This window comes from Lineus longissimus, chromosome 11 (genome assembly GCF_910592395.1).
Source record: "Lineus longissimus chromosome 11, tnLinLong1.2, whole genome shotgun sequence".
In the NCBI taxonomy this organism is placed as follows: Eukaryota; Metazoa; Nemertea; class Pilidiophora; order Heteronemertea; family Lineidae; genus Lineus; species Lineus longissimus.
The window spans coordinates 10,780,796-10,796,947 of NC_088318.1; the positions used below are offsets into that span (position 1 = coordinate 10,780,796).

The 16,152-nt window shown below is 44.4% G+C and overlaps 1 protein-coding gene across 3 annotated transcripts in view; it reads left to right on the forward strand.

Annotated features, from left to right (window-relative positions):
* LOC135495664 (equilibrative nucleobase transporter 1-like) overlaps window positions 1-16,152 on the forward strand; it is a 92,961-nt gene that overhangs the window by 64,298 nt on the left and 12,511 nt on the right. For 2 of the 3 annotated variants that reach the window (XM_064784495.1, XM_064784496.1), the window contains 7 exons: window positions 3,197-3,243; window positions 3,692-3,861; window positions 4,942-5,668; window positions 5,924-6,049; window positions 6,339-6,507; window positions 9,560-9,683; window positions 9,894-10,994. The exons of the other annotated variant lie outside the window; for it this stretch is intronic. In XM_064784495.1, the coding sequence (XP_064640565.1) occupies window positions 3,197-3,243; window positions 3,692-3,861; window positions 4,942-5,668; window positions 5,924-6,049; window positions 6,339-6,507; window positions 9,560-9,683; window positions 9,894-10,010 (1,480 nt within the window). In that variant the 3' untranslated portion in view covers window positions 10,011-10,994. Of the gene's footprint in view, window positions 1-3,196; window positions 3,244-3,691; window positions 3,862-4,941; window positions 5,669-5,923; window positions 6,050-6,338; window positions 6,508-9,559; window positions 9,684-9,893; window positions 10,995-16,152 lie in introns of those variants that run through there. 3 annotated transcript variants of the gene reach the window in all.

Consider the following 16,152-nt stretch of genomic DNA (forward strand, 5'->3'; position numbering starts at 1 on the left):
TTGGAATCAAGCGGCACGCCGATACTTTCCTTGCCCAATCCGTTGTTATTGTCGTTTAAAAGTAAAATCTGAGGTTGGTGGGTTGCGGCCAGCCGGAATGCAATAGAGTTGTTGAGGGGATACATGGAGCAACTTGGGGGGGGGGGGGGAGGGGGCGGCACGATATGGGTGAAGTCTTTTGAGGTGGTGGTGTAGTACTTTGGTAGGTTCGATTCGATTCCTACAGCATGTTATTTTAAATGAAGGTGCAGTGCAACATCTTGCCTTGTAGTGTTCAATTTACATGAAGTACCAGGATCATCCTACAAATCCCGTCTGATGCAGCACTAAATGCAAGGTACGGTACCAGTACATGGGTGAATCATTTCGACGTTATGTGAGACGTGAGAGACCAATTTTGGCGACTAGAATAGAGTAAAGTGGGGGGGGGGGGGGGCGGGCGGGCACTAGACTTGGACTTGGAGTAACTCAATCTTGCCTGCCCAGCTGCTGCCTGGGGCCGTTTTTGGTCAGGGGCACGATCAAGGCCGGATGCTGCCAATCTGCGCACACGTTGATGAGGCTATAAGGGGTATTGGGAAATGAGCATTCCTCCTTCCATTCCGACTGAATACCAGTTTTAGTTACACCCGCGTTCGCGGCCACAACCATGGCAACAAGATGGAGTCTGCAGACCAGAATTCGCCACAAGACTGGTTTCTGCGTTTCGTTTCTGTGTTTCTGTGTTTCTGTTTCGTTTCTGTGTTTCTTGTTTTACAACTACCCCGTACCGTCCTGGTTCTCGGTAACGACAGAAGGCACTGGTCTGTGGAACGCAACGCAACGCTCGAGTTGGCGCGTGTCTCTTTACTAAATCCTCAATGTATATTGGCACTGAATGGCGCTGTTCCATTCAGTGCCTTGTAGGCATACAGCAGAATCTTATACTGTACCCTACAATGCACCGGAAGCCAGTGAAGCTGGTCTCGCCGTTTTGTCCCTGTTATTATTCGAGCTGCGGTGTTCTGCACTTTTTGAAGTTTCGACATCAGTTGGTCAGTTATTCCTCACAGAAGGTGAATTGAAGTCTTTGGCCAGCATGCCGGTCAAATTTGCTATTGTGTTATAAAAATGAATCGGATAGCGTAGTTTTATTTTTAATCCATGTAAGTGGCAAAGTGAGGGGTGTACCTTTTCAAGGCCTGTGTCGCAATGATGGAATAGGACACTTTGGTCCCAGATATGACAGTTGTAAGGTTTGCAGAACCGTCATGACCTCTAACACATATCTCCTTCGAAGAACATCATTGGGTTGCGCTCAACTGCAAATCATCGATAATCAGGTTGTGACGTAGCGGCTTTTATGGCACTGGTACCTCTCTGTAAAAACAGCTGAACACCTATGTCAATTGCTCTAACTTTGACTCACCAATAGTCTCAAGTCCAGCATTCACACAGCAACATCTGTCAATCATTCAAACGGTAGCCAAACGACCTACAATCTAGACAGACAGTCAGCGTTCACGTTCAACTTCCCGGGCTTGTGCACAATTTCAATGTCAATCAAACAAAGTAGAGAACAATGTCAAAACCACTGTCAAGCAAAATTTTGCCAAGTACCTAAAACTAGAAGAAGGATGGATAAAAAACCCTTCGGATAACGCTTTCTCGTCAATTTTCTTTTGTCTTTACAAAGAGATGTGACGTAGCGGCTTTTAAGGCACTGGTACCTCTCTGTAAAAACAGCTGCACACCTTTATCAAAATAACAAAGAGTTTATTATAAGAGAAAATTATGTACAATATTTATACAGCCAGCTGCTGAAATAAAGCATATATGTGATCCGTCACAGCAAAACCAGGCGCATGTTGCTCTGAGCTTGGCAGGTTTAGACGGACTGTTTGTTCATTTCTCTATTGTCTGCCTTTTGTGAAATATGAGCACATCAATTTCTCCCATTATCTTCTGGTGTCATTTAGGCTCATCTTCTGTGCGACATGCGCCTGGTTTTGGTGTGACGAGTCACATATTAGTTATGAGAGTTCGTGTAGCAAAATGTAGCAATGTTCAGTTCAGTCCCTTCAGTTCACAAGGGCAAAGTCCACACGGCAATGTTCACAGGGTAACTGAGAAAAAGGTCAAGTTCCAAAGATGAATTCCTAGTATAACTGAGAAAATGTCCAGTTCCGAGTTAGACCCAGATATGGCGACACAGTGGTGTAAAGGGTTAAGAGGCAATTATGAGAATACGGAAATAGGCTATCCGTTCCCAATAAGAAGACGGAATTTAGGCGTTCCGATTCGAATACGTATATGTGTGCGTTTCACAGCTGCAGCGACGACTCCATTCGGCACCAACGCCAGGCGATCGTAATTCCCGAACCGAAAAGTCCGGATTCGATAAACAGCTTGCCCGAAAAGGGATTCTGGAGCTCCAATCAATTCAAATCACAAGGCAAGCATAACCAACTGCTTTCCTTGGAGTCTTTCTGATTACTCCCAAAAGCACACACCAACAACCATGCCTCAGTTGGCCTAAGCCTTTGCCTCAGATCACCCAACCACTCGCCATTGTCAAGTCATTGTTAAGTCATTGATCAGCACTATTGTCCAGTCCTGCATGAATGTTCATTCCTGATTCTAACTGATTTCATATTACATGACTATGATCTTGGATAACATTATGACCATGGTTATGGTTACATGATTCTGATCTTAGATTACATAGCTCAATTGACTCACAATAAACTAACCAATTAATATAGGGAAGAAATAACTTACATGTGCCCAGCGCAGTGTTGTCTTGGAAGGATGCGTCATGTCATGTCAGTTGTGCGCAAACCATACCACTGCATTTCTGGAACCAAAGTTCGAAAGTGTCTTAGGCCGAAGTTACATAGACCTCATTCGTTCATTTACCACGAGTCACTTTCCGGGTTTTTCTTTCATTCCTCGGTGAATGCACGCCACAAGGCCGTGCATTCACAGGGGAAAGAAAGCAAAAGGGGAAAATGAGTCCTGGGAAATGAACGAATGAGGTCTATGTAACTTCGGCCTTACGGATCTCGTGAGCTATGATTGTGATTGGTTTCACCTTCGTTTTTGTGCCTCTTCTGTTGTTTTTCTGGTATAAAAAACAACCTCCTAGGCTGTGCATCCATAGAGAGCTGGCATCTATAAATATTTTAAAATTTTGAAATTATGTTTGCTTTTCCAGAACTTGTGCCATCATCTCCTTCCCTTTGATTGCATTTTCAACTCCTGGTAAGAATAAAGTGAATACACGATTTAGCCCGGGACACTGGAGTAATCTTTTCTAAATGAAGAACATAGACCACAGGGCTTGAAACTTGTCAGAAGGGCATACCGCCACATTGCATTTTCAAATGATATTTAGTGTAAGACATGTCGGGGAGAAATAAGGAGGGCACCAAGGCAAAATGAGGAGGGCTTCAAGACATTTGCCTCCATTGTCTTCTGGGATTTTGGGTAATCTTGTCTGGAATTAAGAAGAGCACAGGTGCCGTTCTAGGAGTAAAACTTTTGAACCCACAGCCACGAGATGGGAGAGGTTCTGTCGTAAAAAGGAAAGAATTGTTTGAAAGTGATTTCTTGGTGGCATTGATGTTTCAAAGAATAGAAAGCAGGCTTTGAAGACGGTATACATGTATTAAAATTGATAGTCTAAGAAATCTTTGCCTTTTACATTCAGAAACGTCTGTCCTGCTCTACCCTGGCATGATCCTGTTAAGTTTTGGCTCCTTCATCTTGTTGCTGAGCAATCTTCAAGTCGCCAGTCTTATTCCTGCGAAGAAGTCAACATTTATGTGTGTGATGTATGGGTCGTTTGATGCAGGGTCAGCTGTATTTTTTATTCTTAAGGTGAGAAACGTTGCGACCTCCTCTCCCAAAATTGCCACCTCTTCCCAAGTAATTGTACACCAATTTCTGATGCAAGGTTGGATTGTTGTAGTTACATTTACGAGTGATTGACAATCAAAATATCTCGAGATCCCGCAGTGAGGCTGTCGTACATGTACATGGACAGAGAGTTCTTTAACTTCTTTTCTTCTTTACAATGATAATTTCCGCAGAAAAAGTCGTATTAACTTCCTATTTAGAAGTGAAACTCTGATATATCTATTTGAATTTCACAGCGCCAAAAGTCAAAATGGCTCTCCTTATCTATATATTATTACTGGAGACGTCTGAAGAGTAATTTGCTCTATCTCCTCTGAAACCACTGAATGAATTGGCCATGTTGAGGGTTATTTAGGGGTATTTGGACGTCCCGAAGACGATCCGCTATATTTCGAAACCAAATTTTCATCGGAATATGCTGTTTTTCGTGATTTTTGCCCTATGAATGGGCCACCTCCATCATCAGCAAGTGCTGCTATCTATGAGGAAAATATGTAAGTTACTTGACCTGCCAGGCAGCCTCAGAGCTGTTTTCAGCAGTTAGGGCACTCATACCCAGGATTAGACTTGCGCCGTCCGACGCCAACTTGCCGTTCACCCTACAACGAATACAGTTCCCAGTGCGCGTTGCCAACTCAATTACAATCAGCAAGGCCCAATGAAAAACATTCAATAGACTAGGCATATACCTGCCCGCCCCGGTCTTCTCACATGGCCAACTCTATGTCGCCTTCTCCGGTGCTAGGACGTTCTCCGGTGCTAGGACGTTCAACAAAGTCGACAACAACAGCAACCAAGGACTACGATAGGACAAAACCATAACACGGAACGTTGTCTTCAAAGAAATACTGTAGATCAATCTATGACATTTTCTGCACACCATCACATTCCCGGCAAGATACTGGTACGCAAAAAACGCTCCTAACAACTTCACCACAAATGAAACTGACACTTTATTTTATATAAACTCCCTCAACCACCGTGCAGAGCACGGGTTTAAGCTAGTAATTCTTAAATTCTTCTGCTATTTCCTATATACAGATTTCTTACGCCGTTGGATTTTCATTACGAAGTTACTTCCTCTGTATGTTTGCAATGTTCATGACGATGGTCGGTACTGGCACCATTCTGTTGCACCCGAAGTACCACATTAAGAATCCTCTCCCTCCCGACTACGAACCGCTGTCGATATCGAGATTCATCCGGCGCAGACGTGAAAAGAAAACATCAAGAGATGCTGTCGAGAAACTCTCAAAAGATGAAGAGGAGAGAGCTCCAGCAATAACAGTTCCAGCTGTTTCCATCTCTACTGATAAAGATAACAACTCGGCCGAAAATGTACGAAATCAGTATTCGTGTCCAAAGAATAAATTTCTAAAACCTGCTGGTGATGATAGGAATTTTATGGTGCGTTCCATGAACAGACTTCATGTTTTACGAGACACTAACTTTGAAAAGGCACTGTCGTTACATTCGTTGCAGGATTTCGCAGACGTGCCTGTAGAGAGGCGCAGGTCTGAGGAATTGACGTTATTTGTCGGAAGTCATGACAACGTGGCAAAAGATCATGTCGATACCCTAGGGGCGGGATCCAAGAGTAAGTGTGGTGATGATGATGTAAAAGAACCGAAGTTCAAGGAAATCCTACTAAGTGCCATCTACATGTTGGACCTGTTTTGGATATCCGTCTTACGATTGAGGTGTTGGTTTTTCATGGGGACGTTCAATCTTCAGATCACTTTCATGGCCAAGGGCGACGATGCAATTGGTGAGTTCATAAGACCTTCTCTACAAAAGCACTCTGCAGAGGAGCAATTTGAATTGCTCCGATCTGCAATTGATATCGCATGCGATGATAATTGCTTCCTGCCAGTCAGTATCGAACAATTAGCCACTATCTGCAAGCCGCGAGACTTTTAAACTGCTTGTACATTGGTCAAAAGCCGTGTAGACCTAATCAAGATTGGGATACATCAACGGTCCCTTACATTTTCCCTTAGCAGTTTTGTGTTTTCTCTTACAGTCAGTCACTATACTTCAGTGTTCGCCATCATGCAGTTCTTTGGATTCATATTTGCTCCCATCAGTGGTAGACTGATGGATCGAAAGAAAAGGAAAACCAAGGGGGATCCTCGTTTACTGAAAATAGGTAAGAAGTGGTGGGTGGTGAAGATTCCTTATTAGATAACATAATTGAGTCTCTCTTGAAAAGTTTGATAGAAAGTTAATTCTGTGATAGACGCAGAATTTAATGTTTAGGACAGTTTAATCCATTTGTGCAATGAAAATCATCAGTAGTTGTGTCACGGCTACACTACCGGAGGGGAGCTTGTTATGGGTGAGTTTCAGATAAGTGAATTCAGTCCGACAATAGTGATAGACTTAGAATCAATGTGAAAAAGTTCATTTCATTTTCATATTTGTTGATCTGTTTTTAGCTCAAGTAGAGGTGTGCGTACTGTCGTTTGCCTTGGAAAGTTTGATAAGTGTCCTGATGTCTATAGGAGCCTGCATTCCCATCCTTGAGGTCCAGTACGTCACTTGTGCCTTATCGGTCGTCCAGAGAGCTTTCATGAATGGACCTAACTCGGCATTTATAGCTCAAGTGTAAGTTACGTGGTGCAGGCCAAGGGCAAGATATTCTAAAACATCTAGATTTATAATGAACCGCATTTCACAGTGTAGATGCACTGTGCACCAACGGTGCCTCGTGTTAGGTGGAGCTAAAATGTCTGCCAAAACCTTGGCTCTGCCTCGGTTTTGCTCTACATTTTAGCACTATGGTTTTGGTGAGACAACCAACAGCTCCAGTTTGGTATGAATGAATGAATGAATATAAGAATTTCTATAGCGCCTGAATTAAAAGAAAAACTTAAATTCTCAGGCGCTTTACAAAGCAAAACACTCCCTGAAAAGGTGTTGTTTCAGGAGAGTTTTGAAAATGTCGATGGAACCAGCAAGCCTGATGTTGGAAGGTAGCTGGTTCCATAGAACCGGTGATGACTTGTAAAAAGAACGGTCACCAAAGGTTTTGCACTGAGTGCGAGGGACCACCAAAGTTGGAGCAATAACAGAGCGGAGATGGTAGGTGGAATGGTGCCTCAGTCTGACCATATCACACAGGTACGCAGGTGCGACTCCATGTATTGCCTTATATGTAAATAAAAGCACTTTGAAAACAATCCTGTATTTAACAGGAAGCCAATGGAGTCGCATGAGAACCGGTGTGATACGATCAAACCGCGGCACCAGACACACAACGCGAGCTGCAGCATTAAGTGCACGCTGCAGTCTGGAGAGTTGATGTGTAGAAATGCCATATAGAAGGGAATTACAATAATCAATGTGAGAAGTGACAAAGGCATGAACAAGAGTGGTGGTTGACTCAAGACTGAGGAACCGTCGAATTTGGCGGATCTTATAAAGACCCAGGAAAGCCTTGGAGCAGACCCTACTAACATGGGTTTCCATAGACATGTTTTTGTCAAAGTAAACACCAAGGTTTCGTACCGATTCGACAGATGAAATTGAGGCCTCCCCCACTCTGATTGGACCCATATCTACCTTCTGGAGCATTTGTCTAGAACCGATAAAAATGAACTCTGTCTTAAGATCATTGATGAGGAGCTCGTTCTCGATCATCCACGCACGGACATCAGCTACAAATGCTTCCGTTTCGCACACAGCTCTCTGCTGGTTAGTAGATGCCAAAGGACGGAAAGACATATAGAGCTGATTGTCGTCTGAATAGCCATGTGCATCTGGCAAGTGACGTGAAATGATGTGATAAAGCCTTGACATATAGAACAAAAAGAGGATGGGTCCAAGGCAACTGCCCTGTGGAACACCATAATGGAGTGAAAAATGCTTAGATTTGCTACCATTGATGACGACACACTGCTCTCTATTAGAGAGATAAGACTTCAGCCACTGAAGGCAAAGGCCAGCGACGCCAAAATCTGTCTCCATGGTTTGAAGCAATATGTCTACATCAACCGTATCAAACGCGGCACTTAGATCTAGCAAGACTAGCAAGCAGACTTCCTGATTGTCCATTTTCATAAGAATGTCACTTTGAACCTTCAGAAGAGCAGTCTCTGTCGAGTGGTTCTTGCGGTATGCGGACTGGACTGCTGGTAGTGGGGCAGAGTTATCACTGTGGACCATTAGCTGGTCAACTACTACCCTCTCAACAAGCTTAGACACAAATGCTAAGTTGCTAACCGGCCTAAAGTTGGAAAAGGTCCGATCAAGTCCTGCTTTCTTTAACAAAGGCGATACCAGGGCACACTTCCATTCCGTAGGAACTCGAGCATCCTGTAGCGAGAGATTCACGATGCGAGCGATGACTGGTAACAGAGAGTCAACACATAGCTTAAGCATCCAGGGTTGGGATCGGATCGAGCGAACAGCTCGCGCTTGAGGACTTCATGATCAGTTTTCGAATTTGCTCGTCGGACACTGTACTAAAAGCATTAATTGACTTCTCTGCTGTAGGAGCAGAGACAATGGGACAGTTAACTGTGACTGCCCTGATTTTGCTTTTAATAATGTCAACTTTACGGACGAAAAAATCACCGAAGTCATTCGCGAGTACAGCAGGATCAGCATGATCCGGCAATGTGACCGACTGTTTTTCACTACATAACGAGTTAACAACCCGAAATAACTTCCTCGAATCCCCTTGACACTGTGCGATTTCATTTGAGTAGTAAGCATGACGGGCGAGATTCAGTTGGACGGAGTAGAGATTACGCACTTTGCGGTAAGCTTGTGCCGCAGAAGGTGAAGCGTGACGGTTTCTTTCCAGCTTTCTCCTCTTAGCCTTCAGTTGTCCTAACTCGTTATTATACCAAGGGATCACTGGCCTAACTGTGGTCACCTTGGTGATAATAGGTGCATGTTTATCTAGAAGATTGGAGAGTGTTTCATTGTAACAAGTGACCAACTCATCAATATCAGCAGACGTAGGGTTAGACAGCACAGAAGTGTCAATGTCCTTCTGAAATGACTGGATGTCAATTTGCCGTAGCATACGAAAGGATACAGTGTTCTTGGTCAACTCAGAGACTTGGTCAAATGAGTCCTTGGAGCCCCTTTCCACGAGCTTGGTGTTTATAGAAGAGCGAAACATTAGACCAGTTCCTCCCCCTTGGCGTTCACCGGGCCATGGCACATTCAGGAAACAGTACCCGTCAGGAGAGAGGGCTCGGACAGTCACTGAATCATTATCCTTAAGCTAGGTCTCTGTGATGGCACACATATCGATCCTCTCATTAACCACATTATCAATGATATCAGCAACTTTATTCCTGGTTGAACGAGCGTTTACAGTTGAGAATCTAAGCAGTGAGAAGGATAATCCTGAGACACGGATGTTTGCAATTCGTTAAACATTAGCCAAGGCGAAATGTCATGCGCCCCTTTCCAAAAATGGCCATGTGAGCAATTGTCTGGCATACAACTATAGTAGGCCTAGTCTTGTTCCAATTTTAAAAGCTCGCCTTTCGTGAAAATCTTATGTCGCTAAAATGTTCTGTTCAACAGTGTTTAAAAGCAAAAAAGGCCAGCAAATATTTCCAGTGTCTTCTTCTTCCAAGAGCAGATGCCACATTCATCTTCTCACCTGAACATACAAACTCTCTGCTTTCGTTTGTAGGTTTCCATTGAAGCATTTTGGAAAGCTGTTCGGAATGTGTATGACAGTCTCATCCGTGTTTGGTTTGCTGCAGTTCCCGATGTTTATCCTGATGCAAGGACCACTCAAAGGAGACCCACTTATTGTAGGTAGAATTATATATATTTTTGATACGATTATTATGGGTATTTTTTTGTCGTCGAAACAACTGGAACCACTTGGCCAGAGTATTGGCAGTGTAACATTTGGGATAGAAAACACACTTAAAATTGAAATATTACTTAAAAAATTCTGCGTTATGAAATCGTTCTTTTATTCTATGTTATGAAATCGTTGTTTGCTTTCTTTCCCACAGATGAACGTGATCCTGCTGGTGTTGATGGTGCTGTCTTTCATCCATCCGGTATACCTTTGGTGGTTTTGTCGGTCGTCTCGGCAGAAGTTCAAGAAGGAAAGGGAAGCGCAAAGCTGAGTTACGACTTGCATCAGACATTGTTAGATTTAGAAAACCACCATGTTTCTCTCGTAGTTATGAATAACTTTTTGGGAGATGCATACATTGTGTTTATGAGCATTTTCAGAAACTTCGGATGTTCATGAAGAGCTGTCATCACATCCTTTAAAAAAAGCCAACCAAGGAAATCGGAATCTTTGGAGTGGGATTCTCGAACATTCTCAATCTCATCATTCATTGTCATTGTAGAATCGTAGAATCTCACTGTATTTTTGTGAAGATGAGTATTTAGACTCCGTATTTAGGGTTTGGAGGAGACTCCTGGCACAGCTAGGCAAGATTTCCCCAATTTTTTACCCTGTTCAAGGTGGCTGGGGCTTATTCAATGTATCGTTAGAGATTGGTGAACCCAGGTGGTACTGTGTTCACGTAGTTTTGGGAGAACTGGACATTCAATAAATAAAAATGGCCGTCAAACGAGCAAGTGCCACTATCACATCTTCAATGAGAATCTTCTGCCGGTTAGGGAAACTGACCTCCGTCTATGGGCACTTTTGGGCCAGCATTTCTGTTGGTGTTTGGGTGGGAGTGTGTCATCAGTAGGTTTATCTTTATGAGTTCGTATGTGCCTTGGTAAGGGCATTAACAACACTGCCAAAGTGTAGGGGTCGACTGGTGACCTAGATCGGGTGTTGACCGAAACAAAAATACATAACGGTAGCTATTTGCACATCGAAAAAAATATCAAGAAAATGACGATTATAATAACGCAACTTTTGTCATCGTTTAGCCTAAAATTTCTCGTGACGTGACTTTTGGACAACTGTTGAGTCAACCATGACCTGACGATGTCACGCCTCCCAAAATAATCGACCTGGTAAATTTCAATGTAACTAACAGCTACAATGAAAATATAAAAAGTGCTTGTATATGAATGAATTCTTTCTACTGATGTCAATAAAATGCCCTGTCCTCCAATTTTAGTAAAAACGTTTCAAAATATACATGATGTTGGCTTCGTCTTTGAACTTGTTAACAAGTTCCCCCCTTTGGTCCCAGGTGATCAGTTGCTGGAGTTGGCTCTTCCCAGTGCAGTGCAGAGGGGATCTGATGATAGCTCTATCCAAAGCAGAAGGGTCCTGATGTTGTCACGGTGATCAGGTTGTGCCCGTCTTCAAGAGCACAGTCAGATTGAAGCTCGTCTCAAGGCGAAGGGGCCTGATATTGTCTCAGTGGTCAGGTTGTGCCTGTCTTCAAGAGCACAGTCAGATTGAATCTCCACCGAAAGTAGAAGGGTTCTGATGGTTTTAGTGATTGGGTTGTGCCTGTCTTTAAGAGCACAGCCAGAAAGATGCTCTACCCAGGCAGAATGGCCCCGATATTGTCTCCGTGGTCAGGTTGGGCCTGTCTCCAAGAGCATAGTAAGATAGAAGCTCTACAAAAGGCAGAAGGGTCCTGATATGAATAAAGATTAGCAAATGCTATCATTTAAATCTCCATGTACATTTATACCAAGTCTTTCTGTACAAAACTGGGTCTTGCTGTTGTCTCTGTGGTCAGGTTGTGTCTGCAAGAGCACAGTCGAGTAGCAGCAGCTCCACCCAAAGCAGAAGGAGCTGCTACCTGACCACTGAGACAACATCAGGACGCTTCTCTCTTGTATAGAGCTGCTACCTCACTGTTCTCTTGATGGCGGGGACAACCAGACCACTGAGACAACATCGGACCCTTCTGTCTTGGCTGTAGCTTCCTTCAATCAGACTATGCTCTTCAAGACCGACACAACCAGTCCTGACCACTGAGACAATATCAAGATCCTTCTGCCTTGGGTAGAGCTGCTACCTGACTGTGCTCTTGAAGACAGACACAATCTAACCACTTAAAGAATATCAGAACACTTCCACATAGGGTAGAGATTCTATCTTAATGAGCTCTTGAAGACCACTGAGACAACATCAGGACCTTCCTGCCGTGGGTAGATGTTCTATTTGACTGTGCTCTTGTCTTTTAAGAGCACAGTCAGATAAGAGCTATTCAGTCTGATGAAAGCACTACCACAAAAGGGTCTGGATGTTGTCTCCGTGGTCCAGTTGTGTCTGTCTTCAAGAGCACAGTCGGGTAGCAGCTTTTGGAGACAGACACAACCTGATCACTAGGACATCATCAGGGCCGTTCTCCCTTGAATAGAGTTTCTTTCTGACATCTCTTAAAAACAGGCACAACCTGACCACTGAGACAACATCATGAACATTCGGCCTTGGGTAGAGCTGCTACGTGATTGTGCTCTTGGAGATCGACACAACCTGACCACTGAGCCAAAATGAAGACATTGCTGCCGTCGGTAGAGGTTCTATCTACCTGTGCTCTTGAAGACGGACACAACCTGACCACTGAGACAACACCATGAACCTTCTGCCTTGGGTAGAGCTGCTACGTGACTGTGCTCTTCAAGACTGACACAACCTGACCACTGAGCCAGTATGAGGACCCTTCTGCCGTCGGCAGAGGTTCTGTCTGTCTGTGCTCTTGAAGAGCGACACAACCTGACCACTGATCCAATATGAGGACCCTTCTGCCGTCGGTAGAGCTTCTATCTGTCTGTGTTCTTGAAGACAGACACAACCTAACAACTTAAGCAATATCAGAACCCTTCCACATAGGGTAGAGATCTTAATGAGCTCTTGACGACCACGAAGCGAACATCGGGACCTTCCTGTCGTGGGTAGAGGTTTTATTTGACTGTGCTCTTGGAGACAGGCACAACCCAACCACGGAGACAACATCAGGACCCTTGAACACCTTCAGGTAGCAGCTATACCCAAGGCAGAAGGGGCCTGATGTTGTCTCCTACCCGAATTGAGATGAGGTTGAGTTGTCTCGATTGTTATTTTGGGCCTCCTTGTAACGCACCCTACCCTAGAGCACAGTGTAGAAGCTCTATCCAATGAAAAAGGGTCCTGGTGACGCCTCAGTGGTCAAGTTGTCCCTGTCTCCAAGAGCATAGTCAGATAGAAGCTCTATCCAGGCAGAAGGTTTCTGATGTTGTCTCAGTGGTCAGGTTGTGCCGGTCTTCCAATAGCAGAGTATGATAGAAGCTCTGCCTAGGCAGAAGAGTTCTGATATTATATCAGTGGTCAGGTTGTGCCTGTCTTCAAGAGCACAGTCAGATAGAAGCTCGTCCCAAGGCAAAGGGTCACGATGTTGTCTCAGTGGTCAGGTTGTGCCTGTCTTCAAGTGCACAGTCAGATAGAAGCTCGTCCCAAGGCAAAGGGTCACGATGTTGTCTCAGTGGTCAGGTTGTGCCTGTCTTCAAGTGCACAGTCAGATAGAAGCTCGTCCCAAGGCAAAGGGTCACGATGTTGTCTCAGTGGTCAGGTTGTACCCGTCTTCAAGTGCACAGTCAGATAGAAGCTCCACCCACAGCAAAAGTGTCCTGATGTTGTCCCCTTCAAGTCAATCAAGAGGGCAGTGTGGTACAAGCTCTATTCAAGGAAGAAGGGCCCGATTTTGTACCTCAAGTACCTTACTTGAGTTGTCTCCGTGATCAGGTTGTGCATGTCTACAAGAGCACAGTGAGGTAGAAGCTCTACCCAGGCAGACGGGATCTGATGTCGGAGTGGTCAGGTTGGGCGTATTTGCAAGAGCATAGTCAGGTAGCAGCTCTACCCACGGCAGAAGGGACTTGATGGTATCAGATTGTGTCTGTCTTCAATAGCACAGTCAGATAAAAGCTCTACAAAGACAGGAAGGTCCTGATGTTGTCTCTGTGGTCTGGTTCCGTCTGTCTTTAAGAGTACAGTCAGGTAGAGGCTCTACCCAAGGCAGGAGGGTCCGGATGTTGTCTCCGTGGTCTGGTTGTGTCTGTCTTCAATAGCACAGTCAGATAAAAGCTCTACCACAAAAGGGTCCTGATGTGATAGCACCCCACGTGACTCCATCCAATCGTGTGCTCATGAGGAAGAGTATTGGGAGGAACTGAGCACGACATCTGCAAAAGCAGAAAAGCGAAAGGACGGAGAACTGGGGTGGGAGGGTGGGCAAAGCAAACGTCTCAAGAAAGCTAACGACGCTATTTCTAATGTATGAACTAGGCCTATCAATTAGACAAGTGCATGTTTTTAACTCTCAAGTACATATTTGGAGAGGTTTTGAAAAATATTTGCTGTGGCAAGTCTACCGATATAAAGAAATTATTTGATGAAAAAATTAATTTCGAATTTTCCTAATTGGGCAATAGGGGGCGTGTTTTGAGTTTTTCTGCCAGTTGGCTGAAAAGAGTGGAAATATCAAAGTCTGTCTAATTTGTCGATTATCAAAAAAGAAATTTTCGTGGTCAACTACCAGTTTATTTTTCACCATTTACTTGCCCGACTCTCCGGAATAACATAATCTAAATTTCAGATTCACAACCCCACGCAGTATTTGATGCGTCGCGGTCAAACATTGACAATTTAACTGCTTAAAGGCTTAAAAATCAATTGTGGTCTTGCCTCCTCGAACGGGACAGCTGGGGAGCAGCCATTCTCCTCCGCTCTCGGGGCAAAAGGCTGAATGAGGCCGAACAAAAGGATTTCGCACACTCGTCGATGAAGTCACGTGGGGTGTGATAGCACCCCACGTGACTCCATCCAATCGTGTGCTCATGAGGAAGAGTATTGGGAGGAACTGAGCACGACATTCCTTCAATTTCGAATGCGCCAGGCAAAATCTCGCTCATTCCTATTCCAACACTCCCACCACTCCCAAAACTCCTATAACTTCTCCAACGCGTGAAAGAAAATTATACAAGGCGGATATATCTTATACAGAGATACTTTTATTCCTTTGAACCAAGAGTACATGTATATACGTGACATACGGCTACAGAAACGGGAGTTAACATGATGCAAACGCAAAACCTATTATTACCGAAATCACTTTAGTGAGAATGATGATAGAAGCTAGAACTTGATGAAGAGTTTTGGTTTAGGGGCCTGCGATTACCGTGATATAGAAGTCCTCGTTGTGAACATGTATGCATGCATATCATTGAATAATGAACTAATGTAATTGAATGAGCGCTTACAATCGTATTTTATGCTGAATCAGATTTGCGTGAAAATTATATAGCGCTGGCGGAAAGGCATTAAAGGATGCATACTGCTCGAACTCTCTTTCCAGCCTGAGTGGTGCACTTGAGGAGCTAGCCAAACTACGGGCAACGGCGATAGCTCGCTTCAACGAGCCTTCCCTAGTGTAATAAGCATAAGATTTTCTTGTCGACCAACCCACGTGCCTCATCGTGTCGGTGGCGATCGTGTCGGTGGCGTTACTTTCACGAGGGTGTAGAGGTTGCTGCGCATCATAAAAGTGCTAGGGTGATAGAGCAACCCACTCTTATGCTGTGAGGGGTCTCACCCTGGTATATGCTGAGGGTACGTAGGTAATGGACCAGGCGATGATACATAGTAGTGTATGATACGGGTTTATTTAAGACGGTACCATTTTCCGATACCACTCTAAAGAGATAACCTAACGAGAGATCCACCGCCCATGAACGAGCCCAGCTTACATCACGGTCAAGACCCGCAATCGGGCAGGTAGCAACATTGGAACAGCGTGTAACCGTGAAAGTGTTGCAAACGCCGGTAGCCCCCCTAATCGCTTTTGTGAAGGAGTGCGATATCGCCACACCCGAGTTGTCTAAGTTGGCTTGCGACTCTGCCTAAATCACTGGCACGATCTCCCGCAAAGAATTGAAGTTTGAAATAAGCTTGATCTCTATGTAGAGCGAAACGTTGCCTTGGCGACAGGTTACTACGAGTTATTTGATCATCAATATAGGCGGCAATTTTGATAATTTTTGAGAGAAACATGGGCTTGGCCTGAGTGGGAACAACCTGAGCTCTTGCTTGCTCCCCTGCTATATGTTTTATGTACGATTTAACGAGCGGAGATGCCGCCGGGTTTCCCGCGCCTAGGATGTCACAATAGGAAGTACCTCTACCTCATTCTCTAAAGATGGCTTTATTCTTTGTTCCAACTCTGATGCAATCAAGCTTGCAAATTTAGCACAGGAGGGCGAATTTTGGAACGACTCACAAGGCGGGCGCTGAGAGTCAAATGCTTGCCCTTTAAAATTTCCCTTGAAATTTCCCTTGAAATGCTTAAAAAATGGCTG